The 26585-nt window shown below is 40.2% G+C and overlaps 1 protein-coding gene across 1 annotated transcript; it reads left to right on the top strand.

Moving 5' to 3' along the window:
• Nucleotides 1-8376: 8376 nt before the first annotated feature.
• Nucleotides 8377-20884, top strand: ANKRD66 (ankyrin repeat domain 66). Its single transcript, XM_010356503.1, is given in 6 exon segments — nt 8377-8445; nt 11343-11403; nt 11406-11425; nt 13364-13538; nt 15155-15383; nt 20079-20884. Coding segments are annotated over 6 exon segments (753 nt in total). The 3' UTR covers nt 20278-20884.
• The last annotated feature ends 5701 nt before the right edge of the window (nt 20885-26585 follow it).

The raw sequence follows: 26585 nt of genomic DNA, 5'->3' as shown, positions 1-26585 counted from the left end.
TAGCTGGGGTCGGGGAGGTGGTAAGAGATGAATTAAAACACAGTAGCAGTGTTACTTTAAATAAATAATTTAATGTCAATGGCTCTCAGTATTCTCACCTATAAAATGAGTTTTGGATTCATTATTTCCAGAGTTTCTTCCTGATCTAAAAATGACTTTGATTCTATGGAAAAAAGGTCTCCTGCAAATCACCTCATCCAGAAAATTTAGTCCCAGTGCTTTGGCCAATGTGACCAAAGATCAATGGCTGGCCCATAGATATTGCCCCAGGTGACCTCTGTGACCTATCGCAGGATAGGTGAGAGACTCTTGACTGTAGACTTTTGACCTTCATTCAGTCACAAAGGCACACTAAGAGCACTGAGAAACACGTATCATACAAACTGAGTATCACGTTAGCAGACCCTACTACTTGTAGTTAGCAAATAATTAATATTTTCATAAGATAAAGATTTATTTTGGCCTTATTTTTATATAACTCTGTGTATTATGTCAAAGTTTTTTTTTTTATTCAAAACATACTACACTATTTTGCACCTTTTTTCATCACTTCTTCTTCTTCTTCTGCTTCTCCTTCTTCCTTTTAGTATAGTGGAAGTAGCTCAGTCTTGACTTGTGAAAAATCCTGGGGAAATCCTGGGGGCCTCTGCCTTTGGTTGCCTCACTCTCTGGCCAGCTTATGACTTGTCAAGAAATTAGATGTTAGACACCTGTTATTAGGGGAAGGAAACCTGTGAGACAGTGTAAAGAGAAGGTAAGGCCACAGATGCATGCAACTTTTTACTATCTGTCCCTTATTACAAGCTATTTGAGGGCAGGACCTCTGCTTCTGTACCCTTGCATCAGCACATACTAGTTACTCATCAAGTATTTGTCCAATGAAATCAAGCTGAACCTGTTGTGGGAAGTCAGAGATCCCAAATGGAGGGACCAGCTGAAGCCATGGCAGAAGAACATAAATTGTGAAGATTTCATGGACATTTATTAGTTCCCCATATTAATACTTTTATAATTTCTTATGCCTACCTTTACTACAATCTCTGAACATGAATTGTGAAGATTTCTTGGACACTTATCACTTACCCAATCAATACCCTTGTGATTTCCTATGCCTGTCTTTACTTTAATCTCTTAATCCCATCATCTTTGTAAACTGAGGAGGATGTATGTCACCTGAGGACCTTGTGATGATTGTGTTAACTGCACAGATTGTTTCTAGAGCATATGTGTTTGAACAATATGAAATCTGGGCACCTTGAAAAAAGAACAGGATAACAACGATGTCCGGGGAACAAGGGAAATAATCTTAAACTCTGACTGCCAGTGAGCTGGACAGAACAGAGCCATATTTCTCTTCTTTCAAAAGCAAATAGGAGAAATATCACTGAATTATTTTTCTCAGCAAGGAACATCCCTGAGAAGGAGAATGCACCCCTGAGGGTAGGCCTATGAACAGCCCCCTTGGAGGCGGCCATCTTTTATGATCAAAGCCGAAGGGATGAAATAAGCCCCGGTCTCCTGTAGCGCTCCCAGACTTATTAGGACGAGAAAGTTCCCGCCTAATAAATTTTGGTCAGACAGGTTGGTGCTCTCAAACCCTGCCTCCTGATAAGATGTTATCAATGACAATGCGTGCCTGAAACTTCACTAGCAATTTTAATTTTGCCCCATCCTGTGGTCCTGTGATCTCACCCTGCCTCCATTTGCTTTGTGATATTTTATTGTTTTGTGAAGCATGTAATCTCTGTGACCCATACCCTATTCGTACACTCCCTCCCCTTTTGAAAATCACTGATAAAAACTTGCTGGTTTTATGGCTTGGGGAGCATCACGGAACCTGCCAACATGTGATGCCTCCCCCGGACACCCAGCTTTAAAATTTCTCTCTTTTGTACTCTTTCCCTTTGTTTCTCAGACCAGTCAATGCTTAGGGAAATAGAAAAGAACCCACGTTAACTATCGGGGGCAGGTTCCCCCAATATCTGATGCGCCAACGTGGTTTTTTCTTTTTTCCTAGGTGCATATGGGAACCTGATTCCCTTTGGTAGATGTGGAGAAACGTCATCGGTATGGTCCACAGATATGTGTGTTCAACTCCCTGACGACTGGTAAGTAGTCTGTGTATGGTCTGGGTTAACTGTGGGTTACACGGAGTATAAAAATTATACTTACCTCTTCTATATTAAACCCCGGTTAAAATAGAAAAGGGTTTGAGTGCCCATGGAAAATACGGTTACTCTATTCAGGGCAGTGGTAAAATTCTGTCCTTGGTTTCCTGAAAAAGAAACCTTAGATGTAGACCTGTTAAAACAGGGAAGGGTCCGAGTAACCACGGAAAATATGGTCACTCTATTCAGGGGGCGGTGGAAGAATACTGTCCTTGGTTTCCTGAAAAAGGAACCATATATGTAAAAGTATGGGATCTTGTTGCAGCATTCCAGGAACTGGTCTGGACAGGGAATTATGTTCCCATCACTGTTTGGGATGATTGGGCCTTGGTGCATGCCATACTAATACCTCCTCAACTTTCATCTCCCACAGGGCCTTCGTTATCTGATCAGCCTCTCCCTTCAACTACTCCTCCCCTACCTAAAGATACCAAAAATTCGATGTCTAACTCCAGTGACTTTGACTTAATGTTACCCCCGATGATCTTTTTTTCATGAAGAGCCAGTACTTGAAGCTCCCAAGGCCAGGACTCACACAGCCCAGGACCATATGGACCATAGATATGCTAATTCTTCCCTCTTCAAACCTTTGCAACATTTGCCTCCGGGTGTCACCTAATGGCTCCAGGACCAAACTACAATTTACCTGTAATTCTATAGGCCCTTCCTGTCCACTTCAGCCCCTCACTTTCCTGTCATCTCTTTTCCTCAACTGGTCACTTTGCCATCCACTCAACCTGCTTCTCTGTACCCTTCTTCACACATAAACGCCTGTAATCACCAGTATACTTCTGCTTCTTCTACTCCTTCAGTTCCCCTTTCTCACACTCTCATTCCGGTCTGCGTTGATATGCGCTGCTCAATTTTACTTTTTAAAAATAATTTAAGGATGCTCATACTCAGTATCGCCCTACTTCTCCTTATGTTAAAATGATATTACAAACTTTTTGTACTGAGGTCATTTTGATTCCTTTAGACTGGGACCTTTTGGCAAAAAGCTGTTCCATCTCAGCCTGGTGGGCAGAGGAGGCCTGTCTGCAGGCTCAACTAAATCGAACTAATGGCATTCTAATTACTCAGGCTCAGCTCGCAGGTTCTGACAGTTTCTCTAATACTTATGCCCAATTAGGCTTTGATACTCTTATCACAAAACAAGTAACAAAGGTGTGTATGAGAGCTTGGGATAAATTATGTGCCCCAGGTCAAGCTCCTGTTTCTTTTACTACTGTTAAACAAGCTCAATTGCTTTTACTACCTAATATCGTTTTAAACAAAGGAGATAAGACACGCGGCCCTGGGATGGTGGCCCTGGCATGGGCTCCAGCAGTGAAAAGGCAACTTCTTGGATTAATGTAATTTCTAAACAATGGCCCACCTACACCGTACACATTAAAGGAAAAAAGTTTTGAGGGCCTAGTAGATACTGAAGCTAAAATTAATATTCCACATAACTCTTATAGTGCTCCCAGTCAGCATATGATGGAAAACATGGGGTTTGTTCCTGGACTTGGTCTCGGTCCAAAACATGAAGGGATTACTAAACCCCTCCCAGTTATTATAAAAGAAAACAGGACTGTTTTAGTGACGGCCGCTGCCACGCCTCCTGATCCTATCACTTTACAATGAAAATCTGACACACCCGTTTGGATTCAGCAGTGGCTGCTTTCTAAAATAAATAAATAAATAAGATAAAATAAATAAATAAAACTGTAGGCTTTAACTCAACTGGTTACTGAACAGTTACAACTTGGAAATGTGGAACCCTCTCTTTCCCCTTGGAATTCTCCAGTGTTTCTAGTAAAAAAGAAATCAGGCAAGTGGCAGATGGTAACCAATTTAAGGGCCATTAACACTGTAATTAAACCTATGGGAGCCGTCCAACCTGGCATGCCTGCCCCTGCTTTAATACCTAAAAATTGGCCCCTCATAGTTATTGATCTTAAAGACTGTCTTTTTTTCATATTGCTTTACATAAATTGGATTGTTAATAATTTGCTTTTACTGTTGTATTAATTCCCATTTTGACTCCAGGAAAAGTGTAATGTTGGTTCAAGCTCGAGAAGGAATCTGGATTCCAGTAACCTTGCCCAGACCTTGGAAATCCTTCCGCTCAATACATTTAATTAATGAAGTGTTACAGCGAATTCTAAAAAGATCTAAGAGATTTGTTTTCACTTTAATCGCTGTGATCATGGGCTTAATTACAGTCACTGCACTGGCCACCACTGCTGGAATGACATTACATTAATCTATTCAAACGGCTCATTTTGTTAATGATTGGCAAACCAATTCCACCCAAATGTGGAATTGTCAACAAGGCATTGATCAAAAATTGGTTAATCAAATTAATGATTTAAGACAGTCTGTTATTTGGCTTGGAGATTGGGTAGTGAGTCTCGAACATCGCATGCAAATACAGTGCGACTGGAATACCTCTGATTTCTGTATCACCCTGTATGCCTATAACAAGAGTGATCATTCATGGGAAATGGTCAAAGGACACCTTCTGGGTAGGGAAGATAATTTATCATTGGACATAACTAAATTAAAGAAACAAATTTTTGAAGCCTCTCAAGCTCACTTATCCATTGTGCCTGGAGCTGAGGTATTAGATCAGGTGGCAGAAAATATTTATGGATTAAACCTCACTACTTGGATTAAATCTACTGGGGACTCCACTGTAGTAAATTTTGGAATTATGTTTCTCTGTTTAATCATCTTGTTTTTAGTGTGCCAGACCAGTCAAAGAATCCAGCTTAAAAATCAAGAGAATGAACAAGCCTTCATTGCTATGGCACATTTATATAAAAAGAAAGGGAGAGATGTTGTGGGAAGTCAGGGACCCCAAACGGAGAGACTGGCTGAAGCCATGGCAGAAGAACATAAATTGCGAAGATTTCATGGACATTTATTAGTTCCCCATATTAATACTTTTATAATTTCTTACACCTGTCTTTACTGCAGTCTCTGAACATAAATTGTGAAGACTTCATGGATACTTATCACTTCCCCAATCAATACCCTTATGATTTCCTATGCCTGCCTTTACTTTAATCTCTTAATCCCATCATCTTCATAAACTGAGGAGTATGTATGTCACCTCACGACCATGTGATGATTGCATTAACTGCACAAATTGTTTGTAGAGCATGTGTGTTTGAACAATATGAAATCTGGGCACCTTGAAAAAAGAACAGGATAACAGCATTGTTCAGGGAACAAGGGAGATAACCTTAAACTCTGACTGCCAGTGAGCCAAGCAGAACAGAGCCATATTTCTCTTCTTTCAAAAGCAAATAGGAGAAATATCACTGAATTCCTTTTTTTCAGCAAGGAACATCCCTGAGAAAGAGAATGCACCCCTGAGGGTAGGCCTATGAACGGCCCCCTTGGAGGCGGCCGTCTTTTATGATCAAAGCCGAAGGGGTGAAATAAGCCCTGGTCTCCTGTAGTGCTCCCAGGCTGATTAGGACGAGGAAATTCCCACCTAATAAATTTTGGTCAGACAGGTTGTCTGCTCTCAAACCCTGCCTCCTGATAAGATGTTATCAATGACAATGCGTGCCCAAAATTTCATTAGCAATTTTAATCTTGCCCCATCCTGTGGTCCTGTGATCTCACCCTGCCTCCATTTGCTTTGTGATATTTTATTACCTTGTGAAGTATGTGATCTCTGTGACCCACACCCTATTCGTGCATTCCCTCCCCTTTTGAAAATCACTAATAAAAACTTGCTGGTTTTATGGCTTAGGGAGCATCATGGAACTTGTCAACATGTGATGTCTCCCCTGGACTCCCAGCTTTAAAATTTCTCTCTTTTGTACTCTTTCCCTTTATTTCTCAGACCAGTCAACACTTAGGGAAATAGAGAAGAACCCACGTTAACTATCCAGGGCAGGTTCCCCTGATATAAACCGGAAATGTTACAAATCTTAGAAAGGGTGATGAGATACTGAGCTCTTTGAGGGTGGGGGAGGGGTCTCGTATGCATCTTTGTGGTTGTGATAGATGCACATTAAACTCTACTCCCTTTTAAGTGGTTGACAGCTACTCCTTCTAACCACACTCTTCTCTTCTTGGCTTCTGTAAGACTCAATTCTCCTGGTTTTCCTCCTACCTCTCAGTGGTGCTTCTTAATACTCTTTGCTAATTATTCTTTGCTGCCAGATCTAAGGGCTTGAGAGCTTGGGTCTCCTCTCTGCACTTGCTATCCTTAGATTATCTTATATACTCTTATATCTTTAAATGACACCTATATGCTGATAACTCCAGTATATGTATCTTTAGCCCAAAGTCACAGAACTCTAGATTCCTACTTGATATTTGGGTGTCTCGTAGGTATCTCAAACTTAACACATTGAAACAGAACACTTCATTTGTACTGTCCTTCCCTTACCCAAACCTGGCCCTACCCCAGACACCGCCTACCACCAGTGTCACCACCTTCCATGAGGTTCATCAAACCAGAAACCCAAAGGTCATCCTTGATGCCCTCTTTCCCCCCAGTACTCATGTCTAATCCGTTGGCAACTCCTGTCAATGTTCCCTCCTAAAAAACTTTTAATTTCACTCACTTCTTTCATCTCTATGGCCACAGTTCACCAAGTCACCATCCTTTCTTGTCTAGACTTCCACAGTAGACTCCTCAGCAGTCTTCCTGCTTTCCATCTTGTCTCCTTTTGCTCCATTCTCCACATAATAGTCAAAGTAGTCTTTTAAGAAAATGAAAGTTGCACATTCTTCTTCATTGTTTAAGTGCTTCCAATGTCTACTCTTTGTAGTTGGAATAAAATCCAAACTCCGTACCATGTTCTAGTAGACCGGGAATGATCTCATCTTCTACTTGCCCCACACTCCATAAACCAGCTGCGTCCTCCTCTTCTTCCTTCTTCATCTAAGCCAAGCTCCTCTCCTCCCACCACCCAGCTCACCTTCCCTAGCTCTTCAGATGCTTGATTTCTTCTCCTGTGCCAGGTCTCCCCTCAGACCCTCAAATGTCATCCCCAAAGGTTGCCCACACTCCTTTCCTGGTGTTGTCTGCTATTGTATGTTTTTTGTTCATGGTACTTGTACAGGTTGTGAGTCTACTTGTGTACATTTATTTGTTTTCTTCTTTTTTCTCATCTAGACCATAAGCTCAAGGAAGACAGAAACAATGGGTATCTTGATCTTCACAGGGCCCAGTACAGTGGGGCTTGACAGATATAAGGCATTTGCTAAATATATGTGGGAAGAAAGGCAGGGAGAGAAATGAATGGAGAATGAGGGAGGTGGGAAAGAGAGTAAGAGAGAGAGAGTGAGAGAGAGGAACTCCATTCAGAGAGAGGGAAAAAGAGAAGGAAGGAGAGAGGAAAAAGGCAGGGAAAATGTAGAAAGGGAGGAAGAAGAAATAAGGTCTTTTTGACCAGCATTATCATCAATATGGTAGATTTTCGCTTAGAGCAAGGGGTAAAAACAGGAAGTAAAAAGAAAGCACCTAGGAATTTTTCATTGGCCTTCCTGCTCCTCCTCCTCCTCCTCCTCCTCCTCCTCCTCTTCTTCTTCTTCTTCTTCTTCTTCTTCTTCTTCTTCTTTCTTCTTCTTCTTCTTCTTCTTCTTCTTCTTCTTCTTCTTCTTCTTCTTCTTCTTCTTCTTCTTCTTCTTCTTTTCTTCTTCTCCTCCTCCTCCTCCTCCTTCTTCTTCCTCCTCCTCCTCCTCCTCTTCCTCTTCTTCTTCTTTGTAAAAGCATCTACCCTGTGCCAAGTGTTTTCTAAATTATTTTAGCTAATCATATTTAATAGCACTATACAAAAAAAGATGTTAAAATTCATGTTATTGTTGAGGAAGAAAAAAAAAACCTCTCTAAAGTTAAGGAACTTGCCCAAGACCTGACAACTGGTTCTGAATGTGAGGAGCCCAAACTGTCCCCACTCCCCAACAGTTCTCACATCTCCTATGGATACATGGTCACTACACAGCCTACCTCCGTCACAGTGTTATGTGGGCAGAAAATCATTCACAGCTTTTTTAATTTTAATTTTTATTTTTGCATTAAATACTATTTGAAAGATCCTGATAAGGGCCAGCACATTTGGACTAAAAAAGATGGCTGGAACTGCTGCAGAGTTAGGATGTGAAGCAGACTGGGAATCCCACCCCACCAGACACCTAGGGAAGCTGAAGTTGACTGGCTGGCTTTCATGCAGAAGGAGGAGTCAGTTTCCATGGCATGGGCACAACACTCCGGATAGTTAGGACTGCCTGCAAGCACAGAGCTCCTTGGATTTCACACAAGACAGTAAGTGCCTTTATGTTGCCCTCTCCTATTTACTATAGTTATTAAAAATTACTCACATTTATTAGAACTGATATTTATTGACTACTTTGCACTTGATTTCCTATCTTTCTGGTAGAGACACATCCACCAGAAAGATAGGAAATCAAGTGCATTTAATCAAATTCACAAGGATTGGTAGCTAAAGGAACCAACTGATACATTTCAGTAGTCAATGCTAAGCTAGTGAATTGCATATATTTTCTGCAAACAAATTGTGTTTGTTTTTGTTTTGTATAAAGCTTCCAATTAATAGTTATTTTTAAAGCAACTTTATTAAGATACAGTTCACATACCATAAAATTGGATTCATTTAAAATGTACAATTCAGTGGTTTTTGGCCTTTTGGTGTTGTGAAAGCATCTAATCTAAGAATATTTCATCACCCCAAAAAGAAATCCTGTACTTATCAGCAGTCACTCCCCACCCCAACCTCCATCCTAGCCCTAGGCTGCCTATCGTATATATTCTAGCTATCTAGATTTGCTTATTCTGAGCATTCCACATATATGGAAGTATGCAATATGTGGTGTGGTCTTCTGTAACTGGCTTCTTTCACTTAGCATGTTTCAGGGTTCATCCATAAAGTATGTATCAGTACTTTATCCCTTTTTATTGCCAAATAATAATCCTTTATATGGATATTCCACATTTTGTGTATCCATCTATCAATGAACCTTTGGGATATTTCCACTTTTGCCTATTATAGATAACGCTTCTATGAACATTCATGTACGAATGTTTATATGGATATCTGTTTTTCTTCTCTTGGGTATATAGCCCATTGGAATACTCAGACTTTCCCATTTCAAAACTTACTACAAACCTACAGTAATTAGGACTGTAGTACTAGCATGAAGATAGATATTTAGAGCAATGGAGTAGAATTGAGAGTCTAGAAAAAAAAAAAAAAAACCCTTACATTTATGTTCAATTGTTTTGTGGCAAGTGTGTCATGTATAAAAATTAAGTCAAAATGGATCACAGACCTAATAGTAAGACTTAAAACTATAAAACTCTTAGGGGAAAACACAGGAATAAATCTCTGTGAGGGAAAGGACCAACTTCATTCTTTTACCTGTAGATATCCAGTTGTCTCAGCATCATTTATTGAAAAGACTATTATTTTGTCACTGAATTGTCCTGGTATACTTGTTGGAATCAGGAAGTGTGAGTCCTCTAACTTTGTCTTTCAAGATTGTTTTGGTTCTTCTGGGTCCCTTGCATTTCCATACGATTTTTTAGAATCAGATTTTCCATTTCTCTGGAAGTAAATTTTGCTGCCCAGTGCTTCCACTTGAATTGCAACTCATCCATGGGAAGTTATGGAATCTTGGCATGAACTCAAATGTGGGACATATGAGGTTGGTTGAAATGTAAACCTGCTTGAAGGCTTCTATGAAAGGCAAGCGAAAAGACTTCTAGATACTGATTTAAAAATTGGTTTTGTTTTAGTGTCACCTTCAGATTAGAAATATTCTAGTGTTTTTGTTTACGATTTTATCATTGATCAAACACTCCAGTATAAGCGATTTTATTAAAATGAATTTTAAAAGTAAAACGCAGTCTGTGCCATCTTCTCTCTCACCTAACATAGTATGTACAGAGCATCTATTTCACAAAACATGCCCAATCCTTGTCCTGCACACCCAAAAATTCTGATACCTTTTGGACTGAGGCCCAGGCATCTGTGTTTTTTAAAATCCACTGCTGATTCTCATGTAACCCCTCAGTTGAGAACAGCTGCCACATCCTTACTCCCTCCTCAGCTCTCCAATCTTGCTTCCTGCCAGTCTATACCTTACTTTTTAGCCACAGAGATATTGCTACTCAGAGTGTGGCAAGTGAGCTAGTAGCACTGTGAGAACTTGTTACACATGTGGAATCTCAGGCCAGGTTCCAGACCTACTAAATTAGAATCTGCATTTTAATAAGATCTCTAATGATTTGTGTACATCAGAGGTTGCCACACTATGATCTACAGACCAAATCTGGCTCACCCCGTTTTTGTAGACCCACGGTCACCATTTAAGGTGCTGAACCTCCATGGGATAGCACAGTGAGACTCCCAGAGCAAGCCCAGGCAATGCCCTCTGCCCCTGCTGCCCCGTCAGCAGCCCACAGCTGTGCCTGGCCACTGCCCGGGCCCTGCTGGTCACCACCTATACAATGGGGACTCTCCTGGTGGCAACTGCTGGGACTGAGCAGTGGAATTTCAGTATAGGAGTTGGTGGCTCCATGAGCCACCTTGTCTCCTGCTAACTAACTGAAGATGACCCCTCTAGGAGGAGAGAAAGCTCACTGGGATCTGAGCATCACTAGGGCAGAGTGAAATTGACCATCTCACCGACCAGGCCCTTCCCCCTCAAGCCTGTCCTCTTTCCACTAAGAATATCTCCAGCTGAGGAGATACCCTCCAGGGTACAAAGAAGGTAGAAAGATCCATCCCAGGAAAGTAGGGCAGGGTGGAGCAGGAGTTTTCTCTTTCATGTGTATAATAGACTCTTGGCATATATATTTTTCTCCTTTTTCCCCCTTTTTTTTCCCTCTTGGCATAATAATATTTACTGTCTGGTTCTTTACAGAAAAAGTTTATTGACTCTTGGTTTACACATTAGGAACCACTTGCCCTTTGCAGTGTGTGACTCCGGCCACAGACATGGCTGTCCTTCAGCAGGGGATCCTCCAACTCCATCAGTTGCAAATATGTCTCTGACCCATCCCTTCAGGACCCAGCTTAGGCCACTTTTAGAGAAAGCTCCTTTTACTTCCCAGTCTTTGTGAATGGCTCTTTCTCTCTGTCCCCTAGGCATTTAGGGTATTGCATTTTAATTTCGTTTATTTTCTTTCTCTCCCTCCAGGGCTGTTCACACATTTCAATGCACCCACCTGGAGGGCTTACCACAGCAAAGATGGCCAGCCCCGGCCCAGAATTTCAGATTCAGTAGGTCTGGGGCTGAGCATAATATTTTGTGTTTCTAACAAGTTCGCAGGGGCTGCTGCTGCTGGTCACAGTTGGTGAGGTTGACACCAGCTCCTTAAGATCCCAACTTAAATCTTGAGATCAGAGACATTCCCAATGGCCCCATCTCAAATGGTACTCTCTCCACTCTTGTTTTCTATCTCACCTCCTTGTTTACACCAGCAGCTCTCAACCTTTTTGTTCTCAGAGCTTCTTTATACTCTTAAAAATTATTGAGAGCCCCAGAGAGCTTTTGTTTATGTGGGTTATAGCTGTCAATTTATTCTATCGGAAATTAAAACTGAGAAAACTTTTAAATATTGATTAGTTCATTTAAAAGACTGTAATAAACTTATTATACTATAATATAAATGATATTTTATGAAAATAAATGTATTTTCCAAAACAAAAGAAACGTGACTAGTCACAAAGGTTTACTCTCTTCTGCCCAATCTCTTTAATATCTGACTTAAGAGAAGACAGCTGGATTCTTGTATCTGCTTCTGCATTCAGTTTGTTGTTTTGGTTAAAGTATATAAAGACAATGTGGTTATACACACATACACACGGATATACAATATATATACACACATATATACATATATGTGTATGATATATACACATATACATATACACATGTATATATAATATATAATTATATATTGTATACACATACATATATACACATGTATATTATATATGCATATATGTGTGTACATATACACACATATATATTATATATATAAAGTTGGAAAAGGGAGGAATATTTTCAGATAATTGTGGCTATTGTTTGATACTACAACAAAATTGTATAAGTTGTAGTGTCTTAAAGGTTAGTTGCAATGTGCAATCTGAAATGGTATCAATGCACTTTCTATACTGTTTTATTAAAATCCATTGGTCTACCAAATGGATCTCTTTATCCATGCATGATTTTGTAACATCCTTTCTTTGTCATGGAAAATATTCATCTTTAGGGTGATAAATATTTTCTAAATGTTCACACATTTCATTGTACAGTATTCTAAAAACACATTTATTAAGTCATGTAATCAAAGATAAAGATTTAATAAAAATAATTCTTATCGTTTCATTTAGGATGTTCCTATGTAACTGGCTTTTTAAAATTTACTCTGAGTGTGTGGTCAATGGCATGCTTCCAGGTCCAGTTTGGTGTCATCGCCTTGCTTCATGCTAAGGCACCAGCAGTTTTCTACACTATTGCTTTTGGGCCATCCGAACAATTGTCAACACAGTGAAACAAGGCCAGTAACATTTTAATATAATGAAAATAGCTTTGACTTCACTGATCCCCTGAAACAGCTCCAGGGATTTCTGAGGGTCTACAGACCATAGTTTGAGAACTGCTGGTTTATGGCATAACATTAATAACAATTTTTAGGTATTTATTTGTGTGATTGCGTGTCCATCTCAACTGGTGTAACAATGTTAATACTGTTTAATTTTCATGGAGTACCTGCTCTGTATCCAATATAATTTTTTTTGCAAATTGACATTTATCCTTACAACAACCCTGGCAGATTATATCCATTCTACAGATAAGAGAGATAAGGCACAGAATTACACAACTAACATAAGGGAACACGATTAGAACTCTGAAGTAGGAGTAGGAAATAGCACTAGAGGATGTTTTGAGGCCAGGTAGCAGTGTGTCAGCCCATGAGTTTAGACATTATTCTGTGTGCAGTGGGAGCCACCAATAATTTTAGGGTAGGGGACAGGCAGGCACTAACCACAGGAGCTAAGGTCTAAGTACACACTCATGCCACACACATGAGGTAAACTTAGAGGCAAACGCATGTGGCGGGAAAGGAAATAAATGATACGGAAGTCTATGGGATTACTGGCTAAGAATAAAGGGTTATACAGAATTTTCTAAGTGGCATGTCTCTCCCACAGTTGTTTTCTGTCATGGAATTGGCCAAAATGTCAGACATGACAAAGCTTCACCAAGCTGTTGCTGCAGGAGACTACAGCTTAGTGAAGAAGATTTTAAAGAAAGGTCTCTGTGACCCAAACTACAAAGATGTAGACTGGAATGACCGGACCCCACTTCACTGGGCTGCAATCAAAGGTGAGTGGGCAATGCTTCGGTAGATCTGCCCTTTTGAGTCCACCATTCATGAGGCTATCAATCAATAGGCTATGTGGGTGAGTGGAACAAACATTTCTTTAGAGCCAGATGGAAACTTCATTTCATTTTTTTTTTCTTTTTTTTTTTGAGACAGAGTCTCGCTCTGTCATCCAGGCTGGAGTGCAGTGGCACAATCTCAGCTCACTTACAACCTCCATCTCCTGGGTTCAAGCGATTCTGCTGCCTCAGCCTCCTGAGTAGCTGGGATTACAGACGCGCACCACCAGGAAGAGTGAATTTTTGTATTTTTAATGGAGAAGGTGTTTCTCCATGTTGGCCAGGCTGGTCTTGAACTCCTGACCTCCAGTGATCCTCCTGCCTCAGTCTCCCAAAGTGCTGGGATTACAGGCGTGAGCCACCACGCCCAGCCCCAGATGGAACATTTTAATCCTGATATCACTGCTTACTAGTTGTAGTATCTTAAGCTAGTTATTTAATGTCTCTGGGCCTGTTTGTTCACCTAAATAATATGTGCAGGAATGCCACTTTGGAGCCCTGTGATGAGAATTCAGTAAAATAACGAATGTACCGTGCCTATCGTATAGTCTGCTCTCAATTAATATTAGTCCTTTGCCCTCTCAACCTTTAACAGGAATAGAACATCACAAAGAAGGATAGGGACTTTGTTTCATTCATCATTGAATCCCCCACGCCTTACATAGCTCAGTTCCAGAACTAGAGGAAGATAGTGGCAAAAACTTCGGCAATGGGCTTCTCAAAGGCTTTGGCAATAGAAAGCCATTAAAGAATGTTAAGTAAGAAAGTGTTATGGTCAACTTTGCTTTTTAAACATGTATTGTGATTCCTGTGTGGAGAATGGGTTGACAAGAAGCAAGACTGGCTGCAGAGAAATTAGTTGGGATATTTTTGCAAAAATCTAAGTGCAAAGTAATGGTAGCTATACCGAAGCATCTTTTAGTGAACATTTGCTATGTGCTAGGTACTGTACTGTGTACTTCATGTCTGTGATTTCGCCTGCACTCTACAAGAATTCAGTGATATAAGGGGTAATATCATTCATTTGCAAATTAGGAAACTGGCCTCAGATATTTGTTTCTCATCTGAGGTGCCACTTGTTAGCAAGTAGGATTGGCAGGATATGAAACCACATCTATCAACTAGAAAGCCTGTGCTCTTAACCTGTGCTAGCTATCATGTAAATAGGACTTAAAATATTTGGTTTTGGTTCAATGTTGAGACTGTCAAAAACAGAGTGGGCCTTACCAATAGACAAGTATAGTGTGTCTTGGGAGAGAAAGCAAGATTCCTGGGCAGGGCCTGTGTCAATGCACAGGGTAGGGGAGTGTCTTAGAAGGAGGACAGGGAAGGCTTGCAGGGCTCAGGCCGTGGGTGAGAACTAGGTTCGAGGGGTAAGGTAGGGCACTGAGTTCCTGGTGAGAAGAGGGAAAAGGGAGGAGGGGATGATGATAAGAAACTGGAGGCTCCTCAAAGGCAAAGTTTCCCTTTCCATTGTGTTACCTAGGCTGGCCCTGGCCTCAGGCCACTCGGGACATCTTTATCCTAACCTCATCCTGTTTCTTCTTGGTACCTCTAAGGGCAAATGGAGGTGTTACGGCTCCTGATAGAATACGGAGCCAGGCCCTGCCTGGTTACTAGTGTGGGCTGGACCCCAGCTCATTTTGCAGCAGAATCAGGCCATCTGAATGTACTCAGAACTCTCCATGCATTGCACGCTGCCATCGATGCCCCCGACTTCTTTGGAGACACACCAAAGAGGATTGCACAGATCTATGGGCAGAAAGCCTGTGTGGCATTTCTGGAAAAGTAAGTTTATTTTTTTTCCACCTGTAGAAGGAGCAGAGGAACAGGAATCTGTGATGAAGATCTTGTCTGATTCTGTGGTCTCAGGTCAATGAAAATGAAATGAGGAAATCCAGGCAATGGACGATTATTTTATTGATTTTTTTAGTTGAGTTATTTTTATCAATGTTTCACTTAAAAGACTAGTTTGGGGGTCAAAACTATATTAACATGTTGTTTTAGATTATGCAAAAATTTTCTCAGATAAGAAAATTGGGATACCAAGTTTGAAGATGGGACATGGTGCAAGAATCACATGACCTTCAGCTTTCTGAAAGGCATCCAAACTGCCTGTGTGACCTTGTGCAAGTCAAGGCAGCTTCCCAACTCTCAGTTGTCTCATATTTAAAGTGAGGCAGGTGAATTAGACTTCAATTTTTCAGTACCCTCCTAACTTTTAAAACCTCTATGTTCATCTGTGAATGCCCTACTTATATGCACACCAAATAACTTATCTAGCACCTGTTTATTTTTTTCGCTCAGCCAAGCATTCAAACATAATTAAGCACCAATAATTTGCATAACAGTTATAGCTCTGAGAGGGACTGAACAAACTTTGGAAACTTAGAATTTGATTGTTTCGGCAGGCAATTCATACAAGAGAAAGTAGAGTATCCGAGTGAGGGCATCATTGCTTGGAAACCAAATGATATAGACAGCAATGCCATCTACAGGGGCAGTTCATGATGGGGTGCCCTTCGAAGAACCTGAAAATGCAGTTATCTTCAGAGAGTTGAACAAGTGAAAATTTTGCCTATGGTAAGGTTAGTTATCCATAGAAGTAACCCAAGAGACATTCTCTTAAAGGTAATGTCTTACATTAAAAATATCCAATATCACAATTGAGATGATTTGGGGAGTAAAGAGGCAGAAACTTGAGTCCTGACTCACGGATTCACTTTTCCCCAACTTCATCCATCATCCCCTACATTCAATGATCTCCATCCTCTGTGGACCTCAGCATCAGCAGACATTGTTCTCTGAACTTTTTAAAATCCTAACGTAGCACAATGTGACCATAGCTCTCTTCACTTTATCAGTTCCTGCATTACCACCAGGTCCTGAATTCATCAACATCTCTTGTCATTCAACTTCTCCTTTTTCTCCTAATCTATCACCTTCCTGAAGGTCTCACTAAATTTCCTCTACCATATAAGTACCATAATACATTTCATTGTTCTACTCTCTTCCCGCTATTTCTGCTATTAATTCTCAACCCAGCATATAACCCAGAATTCTCAACCTTAGATGAACCTCTGTCTTCTCCACGTTTATGCTTGCTCAGCTAGAGAAAATCCCACATGTCAATATATGGGTATCACCAGCAGTTTGAATATTTCCACTTTTATCTGAGCCCTCAGAGCAGCTTGGCTATCTCTTCCTGTCCTACTCCCTCATTGGCAATTCTAAAGCAACATCACACCTCAGCCTGGCTTTCAGAGGTATGCCTTCTACTTTAGAAAAAATATTGAAGCCATGAGTTACAAATTTTTCAACTCTCACACCACAGATTTTATGTATATTTACATCAGCTCCTTCTTGCCGTCCTGTCCCTCCTTTGTAAAGTGTTATCCCTCCATATAGACTCTTGATCCAATCCTTTATGTCTTCTAGAAGGTCATTCATTGTTAGTGTATTCTTTGTTACATCTTTACTCTTTCTCTTGTATTTTTAGTGTTTTTTCCTTTCCCTTGACTTCTTTCTGGACTGTGAACATGTCCAAATAGGTATTATCAAACAAACAAAAAGTTAGAGGCCCTTCTGAATTCCTCTGTGTCATTCTTCTTCCCTACACTTCTAAGCAACTTGAAAGCTAATCTACTTTTTCTAATCCAAAAGGAAAAACACTTATCCTCTCAGAGTGTCTAACATGTTTTATAGTAATAATTTGTGTAAAAAAATAGAATCTTTGAATAGTTTCTGTATTTTTATTGTGATGAAAAACTCATAACATAAAATGTACCATATTAACTGTTTCTAAAGTATACAGTTCATCAGTGTTATGTACATTTACATTGTTGTGAAACAGATCTCCAGAACTTTTTCATCTTGTAAAACTGAAACTCCATACCCATAAACAACTACCCTCTCTTTCTTCTCCCCAGTGGAATAGAATTTTGACTATATAAATCAAGAAACACCTGCATTCTTTAGTAGTTTTGTTTGCAAGATCTAAGATCATGGTAAACGTTAGGTCGTAAAATCTTGGGGAGAGAAAACATGTCCTTCCTCTGACTTGTTAGCAATCAAATTGAGTAGGTTTTAAATGTCTATTAATTGGAAGGGTTTGTTATTTCATTTTCAGCCAGAGGAAAGAGGTGCATTTTAAATATCAAAATTAGATCAGCTTTGAGTTTGTACTAAATTGGGAACATAATAGATTTTCATAAATTATGTGTGCCTTTTTGGAAATGTCAACTGTCTTTACGTCTGCCTGTAAAAGTTTTGAAATATGTTTTTCTCTCAAAAAGGCAACATTGTTTCATTTGCTTGAATATTATGATAGGAATGCTTACTGATATTACTTGATAGTCATATGTAGCCTTGGAACTTTAACATATATATATAATATATATATATATCAGTATTAATCATGATAGTTGTACTTCTTTGAAACATTACATTTGAGGAAACTAATCTACGTAATTGTCTCCACTTCTTCATCCCTCACCCACGCTTCAGACTTCTTCCCCGATCCTCATACTGAATCAACTGTCACTCAAGTCATTAGGGAGCTCCTCACGGTAAATCAATTGCCTCTTCTCAATTCACAGCTTACCTCCACTTAATTTGGTATTTAATATTCCTGAAACCCTTCTCCCTTGTTTTATCTGATGCTATTCTCTTTTAGTTTTTCTTCTACTTCTCCTAAAATTCCTTATGACTTTTAAAATCTGCTTTTTCTAAGAATAAATCTCATGATATATTCTTGCATGCCTTTTAAATGCTGACATTCCTCAGGGTCCTGCCCTTGGCTGTCCTCTACTGACTCTAAGTAATTCCAGCCCCTCCCTAGTGACCAGGGATCAACATGAAATATGACCCCAGCATAACTGAAATGCAGGAGGGGTGCTTGCCTCCAAATAGTGGGGAATGCTGTTACCAAGGAAAGTAGGCAGTGTTGAGCCGGCAAAAACAACAAAGGCACATCAGTCACATCACGTGTGAGTCATTTCTACTTATCATCAGCTCCCACTAAGAACTTCCCTTCTGACAGTTAGAGGGTTTAGGGAGAAGAATCCTGAATAAGGGGGGATTAACCTGGATCTTGAAAGCTAGCAGGCTAGTGGAGGAGGGGAAAAACTGTTGATCTGGAGTGAAGGCACCAACTTGGAAATGTGCATAGGTTGTGTATATATGTGAGAAGGCAAGGGATAGTGGAGGGACAGTGCAGGGACAGTGCAGGGATGAGTGGCCTGGCTAAGCAGAGCATTCACACTAGAGAGGAATGGAGGATAAGGTCAGGTGAGGGGGAGAGTGACCACAGTGAGCAGGGCAAGCAGAAGAGTGTGAGCTCATCAGGGGAGTCACAGGCTGAAATAGATGCATTAGCAATTTACTAGTGTAGTAGAGGAGTTGGCAGTGGTACTGTGTGGGATTGAAGAATGCTAGACTTCAGGCAAGGGGATCACTTAAGGAATGTCTTATTGATTCACATTAAACCACTCATTTAGCAAATATTTTTGAGTTCTACCATGTGCGTGTCATTGAGTTAGACACTAAAAACGACCTAAAATAAACCAGATACAGTGCTGGACATCAAGAAGTTTAACTGTTTGGGAGAGAAAATAACTTGTTTACATACATAACACTAATACAAGACAGAGAGTGACTAGGCAGAGGAAGGACATGGTGTGCTCTGAAGATTGAAAGGTCACTTCCAGCTTAGGGTGAAGGACTAGCGAGTTTGCTGTCCTTTGAATAAACTGTGCTTTTAATAATGGTTTGCACTTAAGATGCTATTTGCCTTCCCTATACCATTATCTACCCTCTTAAATTCCATTTGTCCTCATATTGGTTCAAATTTTCTCTCTGTAAAGTGACTTTTCCAAGTGCCTTTAAGCAAGTCGCATACTCACCTTTGGCCTCATACAAAACTATATGTGTATATTTCCCATTGTCTATGTGTATATAATGCTCTATTTATCTAATTGTCTATTTATCCATCCATGTATCCATTTAAAATTATATATTTTTTACATAATCCATACATACATATAATACATATGTGATTGTGAATGATTCTCGTTTTCTTCCTTATATGTTTCTGTACTTTTAAATTTTATACAAGGAACACACATCACTTTTACAGTTATGAAAAATAAAACTAAAAATAAACAAATGAAAACCATCTCCCAATAATCTGCAAGCTGCTCTGTAGATGTGATCACTTCAAGAATCAGTAGCATTTTCTTCAAGCTGAGTGACTATCTTTGAATCTGTTAACATCTCACTGGGGTCACACATTTTTTCTCCATGTCCAAGTAGTTTCTTCAGTGTCTGAGACCTTCCCTAAGTGTATACTTGGAAATGCTCAAACTTGGCCTCCTTCCTTCTCAACTGAATTGCTGTCTGCAGAATCTGTGAATAGAGGCCGATTCCCAGGCTGGGACAGGCCCTCCTGCTCCAAGTTCAGAAGCCCCTTTTTTTCTTTCCTAGGGCAGAGCCCGAGTGCCAAGACCACCGCCGTGCTGCCCAGCAGAAGGGGCTGCCTTTGGATGAGCGCGATGAGGACTGGGATGCCAAGAAAAGGGAGCTGGAGCTGTCTCTTCCTTCCCTAAATCAAAACATGAATAAAAAGAATAAGAAAAGTCGAGGCCCTACCAGGCCCAGCAATACCAAGGGGAGGAGAGTATGAGAACTCAACCTTACGTTTTCTGGTAGGGAACTTTTCCCGCCAGAATTGAGGCTGTTAGGCATGGTGGCCTTCCCATGACTTTACTTACATACCCTTACTCATCTGGCTTCTGCCAAAAGCCCATGGACCTGTCATTAGGGCTGTTGTTAATGTCATTAATGCTGTCTACATGGGTTGTTGTTTCCTGGCTAGCACCTACTGTGTACAGTAATTGCCAGGAGAGGACAAAACCTGCTTGCATTTTGTCATCAGTGTCATCTGTTTGCATGGTCAGCATCTTTTGTCCCCTGCCCCCCAACAGTGATAGGATTTCAGGGGACAAGGAAACTCTGGCATGAATTAACTTCATCCCTGATAACGAATGAGAGATAATGTAAAACAATGAACGTGATTATAGGCCTACTTTTTCAACTGTAAATTTTAGAAAATTAGATCAGATAATTCCAATAAAAAATTGCCTCCAAATTGAGATGCAAAATACACATTAGATTTCAAACACTTAGTACAAAAATATAAAATGTCTCATTAGTAATACTTAACATTGATTACACATTAAAATGATAATATTTTGGATATTGCGTTGAATAAAATATATCACCAAAATGAATTTTACCTTTTTCCTTTTCCTTTTTAAAACATGTGGCTACTAGAATGTTTAAAATTACCCATGTGTTTTTTATTTTATTTCTATCGGACAGCATTGCTATGGAACCCAAACAACATGTTAAGCCTCTCCTAGGAGACTAGTCTGGTGTATTTTACTTTCCCTGGCTGCTCTGCATTTTAGATATACTAATTTCTCTGCCTAAATCAATTTATTTAGCTATCAAGTACCTTTATTACACATTCCTTAATTAATGTTTGTGTTAATACAGGCCATACTTAGTGTGAATTTTCTGGAATGAAAAAAAATGCTTGAATATCTCATAGAAAAGCAGTAGAGCTATAGAGGATACCTTTCCTCGTGTTGATCGACCTTTGAGCATCAATCCCTTTCTCTATGCTCTGCAATGCAGAGTAGTGCCTGCTTTGGACCAGGACAAACATTGGAAGACAACTGACTTGAGCTGGACTAAGTTTCTTCTCCTGGGTACTTGAAAAGAAATCCTCATGAGAGGCTGGACCAGTAGCAGATGACTTCAGAAGTATGGAGTGGTTAATTCTACACTAGGGCTGAGGAAGGATACAGAGATGCTCTACAAAAAGGACAAGAAGACAGAGGAAAAGACAAAGAGATAGAGATAGGTCAGTAGATAAATGAACAGATAGATAGATTCGATAGATAGATATATGATAGATAGATAGATAGATAGATAGATAGATAGATAGATAGATAGATAGAGATGAAGAGTTGGATAATTTGCTATTCCTAGTTCTGGTTCCTTACTCAGGAATCTGTGAAATACTATTTTATCATAAAAGTTTCCCTTTGCTTACAGTATATTGAATTGATTATTTTCCTTGCAAGCAGACTTTTCTAATAAGTACAGTATTTTAATCATGGACTTATGAGTAAAGCTGACTTAGGTTTGTATCCTCCTCTATGGAAATAGGTAAAAGAATTCCCATTTCCTGGGGTTGCTGTGAGAATGAGATGGACAATGTGTATAAGATCCTGACATTGGTACACTGTAACTGGTTTATGTCATGGCTGTTGTATTAGTACAGAAGTAAACTCAGTTTTCCCCTGGGAATCCCAAGGGGCTCCAGGAATAATGCCTTTGATAGGTCAAATGAGGCTCTCTATTGTCCAGTCCATAAATATTCCATCTAATTTTGTGGCATGGATAATAGCCTGTCCTCCATCAGCTGGACAAAACTGTGATAAGCAAAGTGTCCTTGGGGGTTTCTCACTGTGTCCACAACCCTGTGGCTCCCAGTGCCCTCATTCTGCCCTCACTTCATACTTATTCTCATTGAGATATAAAGAGACTTATGTCTTCTCCCACAAGTTTTTAGGTAGTCAATGAGAACGGCAGGAAGAGAATGCTAAAATAGCTTCTCTGTATGGCTAATTTGATGCAACATAGACTCTGTACTAAGTGCTTTACATGTATTATATCTAATCTGCATGACATAGCTGCAAGGCAAGTATCATTATCCCCAACTGACATCCCAAACTGAAGTTCTGAGAGGTTGAATGCCTTGCCCTAGGCCACCTGACCCGTGTTTGTGCAGGCTGTAAAGCCTGGCTGGATTTGGTCGATGGGCTAACCTTTCAGGCTGTAAGACCTTTGGCAGGTTGTTTAACTTCTCAAATTTCCTCTTCTGTAAACAGGGATAATACCAGCACCTATGTCATAGGGTTGTGGTGAGGATCAAATGAGATAATACATGTCAACTACTTAGTACAATGTCTTCAACAAGGTGTGGGTCACCAAATGTCAGTTGCTGTGGTAGTTATTATTTTTCACAGCCTTCAGTGTCCCAGATATGTAACAATGAAGAATGGCTTGCTACAAAGCATTTCCCTCAGTCCAGAGGCAGAGATTTGGGGTGACATCATTCTCTGAAGCCCATCAAAACCCTGAATGAAGTTGTCCACTTATTCTTGCTCCTGAGGTTGAGCTCTCCACCGAGCAGCCTTAGGGCTGAGGTTTGTCCCTTGCAAAGTATCTGAGCCAAAACAAATGGACTTCCAACATCCTGCCTTCATTCTGTCATGCTGACTGTCCATTTCATTGGGGTCTATTTGAGGATCTGCAGCAGTTGGAGGGAGGGGTATTTGTGATCCTTGCCTGTTCTCTCCCACCCTCACAGGCAAGGAGAAATGAGCTGTTTATATCATGCAGGAAGTAGAGGCAGTATCATGTCATAGAAAGGGCAGTGGAAGAGGAGAGACGATTCTGGACTTGACTGCACCTGGCACTGGCTATGTGACTGTGGGCAGTGATTCTGGGATGGGATTCCTTACTTATAAAACAAAAGGGTAGAACCAGATCTCCAAGATCACATCTATTGCTGATATCATACCAGAGTCTGGAACCTTTGATCTAGACTGTCTAAGAAACCAAGATAAAGCAGGATGTTGCCCCTGATGAATTTACACCAGGCATCCAATCTACATATTTAAATTAAGATGTTCACATTCACTAGAATCATTACTTTTGGACCCATACAAAACCCGAACTCATTGAGGAAATGACAAGCAATTCTTCTTTCACTAGGGAAGATCTAAAGTAAGCACAGTTCTACCTCCCTTCTTTTGTTTTACCAGTTGTCAAATATTTATAGAGCCATACTTTATGTCTAGCACTATGCTAGATTCTGAGAATCAAAAGATAAATAAGGCCTGAGTAGATTATATGCTCCTGAGGGTAGTTTATTCAACTTTGGATATCTATTACCTAGATCAGTAATTATAAACGCTTGCTGAAGAAAATTTAGAGAGCTGCAATCAAAATATTAGAAGATGCCTTTATCTTAGCTTTATAAATGAGAAATCAAAGCTGTTAAGGGTTAAATTGTTTCCCCCCCTAAATTTATATGTTGAGGTCCTACTTTTCAGTTCCTCAGAAAGTCGACTTATTTGAAAATAGGGTCATTGTGGATGTAATTAAGTGGAGTGGAGTTGAGTGGGCCTCTAATCCAGTATGATTGCTATCCTTATAGAAGGAGACACACACTGAGGAAAGAGGATGTGAAGAGACACAGGGAATAGATGGCCATCTACACACCAAGGAGAGAGTTCTGCAGCAGATCCTTCCCTCACAGCCCTCAGAAGGAACCAGCCCTGCCAACACCTTGATTTTTGAACCTGTAACTGCCAGAACTATGATGAAACAATGAATTTCTGGTTTATGCTACCCAGTGCGTGATACCCAGTGTGTGATACTTTGTTATGGTAACAAACTAATTCAGAAGCTACTGACTCTTGACTCTGAGCTACTTCCATTATATTACCAAGAGGATGGGTAGTACTATGTATGTCCAGGGCTCTTCTGCATAGCATTTACATGTTTACTTTGGCCAGTGACAGAATTATATGGAAATATTTTCTTGTCCATGGGAAGATTTTTGTATCTTATTTTTAAAAACCAACCTTTACTGTGAATTCTAAGAACTGCACCACAGAATAGTGCATTCAGGGTGTGTCTCCATGAAATAAAAGCAACTAGTTAGAAACATTAAAAATGCAGGCAACAATGTTATTGTTTAGTATTTATATTATCTGCCAGGCGGGGTGGCTCACGCCTGCAATCCCAGCACTTTGGGAAGCCGAGGCGGGTGGATCACTAGGTCAGGAAATCAAGACCATCCTGGCTAACATGATGAAACCTCGTCTCTAATAAAAGTACAAAAAAATTAGCCAGGCGTGGTGGCCGGGGCACCTGTAGTCCCAGCTACTCGGGAGGCTGAGGCAGGAGAATGGCGTGAACCCTGGAGGCGGAGCTTGCAGTGAGCCGAGATTGCACCACTGCACTCCAGCCTGGGCAACAGAGCGAGACTCTGTCTCAAAAAAAAAAAAGTATTTATATTATCAGAAAGATTGGTGGGATCTATTTTGCTTAACAATATCCCTTATTTGTCATTCCTTGAGAGAGAATCACAAATACCTTGATTTCAGCAAAAACATTGTTAAAGTTTTTTCTTATCAATTTTCAGACCTTAATCCTTTAACTTCAGAATTAACAACTTTTTATTTTCTGTTTCTGTCTTATATACTCCCTTGGCAGGCAATGTTACTTTAAAAGTTCCTGAAGAGAAACGTTATAAGTAAAACAAAAAAAGCATTTAGCAAAAACCAATTTAACCAGATCACGTATTTCACACTGAGTTATTCTGTACTACTTAAAATGATTGATTCAGTTCATCTTCTTATAATATTGCAACATTGATTTGTGAGACAATGATATCTTGACTCCTGCTTTCCACCCTCCACGTTATTAAGTGAAGAGCAGAAACATTTAGAAGATAAAGTGACTACAATGTGGATTTTAAAATCTCTCAAGAAGGAGACCCTTAAAACAACCTTGATCGGTTGGGCGTGGTGGCTCACGCCTGTAATCCCAGCACTTTGGAGGTGGAGGTGGGAGGAGCACGAGGTCAGGAGTTCAAGACCAGCCTGGCCAATGTGGTGAAACCCTGTCTCTACTGAAAGTACAAAAATTAGCTGGGTGTGGTGGTGCGTACCTATTGTCCCAGCTACTCAGGAGGCTGAGGCAGAAGAATCTCTTGAACCTGGGATGGGGAGGTTGCAGTGAGTAGAAACTGTGCCACTGCACCCCAGCCTGGGCGACAGAGGGAGACTCCATCTTAAAACAACAACAACAACAACAACAACAACAACAAATCCACCTTGATCAAAAACAATACTAAAACATGAGGATACAATTTTCAGAGAAAAGACAGATTTCTTTAAAAAAAGTTAATAATAAAATTTATGAATAATTATATAAATTTTTTTCTGATCCCAATTCTCCAATCTAATTTCACTTCCTAATACTCTGCTTTGTACACCCCTGGTGGCTGCCAAGCTGGGCTGCTTGCTGCCTAGTGATACCTACCCTGTGTGCTGTTCCAAACGTGTTACCATGTCTACTCAATAAGTCTTTGAGGTAGTTGTTATTTTAAGTGAGGACATAGGGGTTCATAAAGTTAGGTAATCTGCCCAAGTCACACAGCCAGCAGGGGACAAAGCTGGAAATTGGACTCAAGCACTCGAGCTCCACAGCCTGGCCTCATGCCCATGTGCTACCCTGCCTATCGGCTCTGAGCCCTGGCTCCTGTCATCTCTGCTAGACACCCTCCGTCTTCTCTCCTGCTTCTCCAAATCCTATTCCTTCCTCAGGGTCTGCCTCCACCAGAACGTCACTCAGAGTACCAGGTCCACTCTATTTAGTCCTGCTTTGGGTTCTAAATAAACTTCTAATGAGATAGTTTCCTTTTTTAATTGATTCATAGATATCACTTTCCTCTGAGTTTGGGTCTTCTTTAAGCTCTCTAAAAAGCAAGGGCTCTGCATATACTTCTTTTGTTTCTCCCAGTGGGCCTAGGTAGTCACATGTCATGCTTAATATACATTTCTTGACTGAAATTGAGTCATCGAATATTTTCTAGATGAGGGTGAGGAATAATTTTTTTCCCTAAAACTGAAAAAACAAAACAAAACAAACAAAAACCTCATTGAACCTAAGCTGGAGTATTTAAGAAGTTAAGGATGGTTTTCTCAGCAACCTGGAGAAACTTGACCTTTTTGTCTACCAAGCCCGGCCTTTTGAAAGTGGCTCAAGTTGAATTTTAACTCAAGTTACTGAAGTGGTTGCAGTGACAAATAATAGAAGCTTCTTTTTACTGAGCATCAACCA

The sequence above is a fragment of the Rhinopithecus roxellana genome, chromosome 4 (genome assembly GCF_007565055.1).
Source record: "Rhinopithecus roxellana isolate Shanxi Qingling chromosome 4, ASM756505v1, whole genome shotgun sequence".
Classification (NCBI taxonomy): Eukaryota; Metazoa; Chordata; class Mammalia; order Primates; family Cercopithecidae; genus Rhinopithecus; species Rhinopithecus roxellana.
Note: the sequence above shows the minus strand (reverse complement) of the source record. Positions and strands in the feature narration are given on the sequence as shown.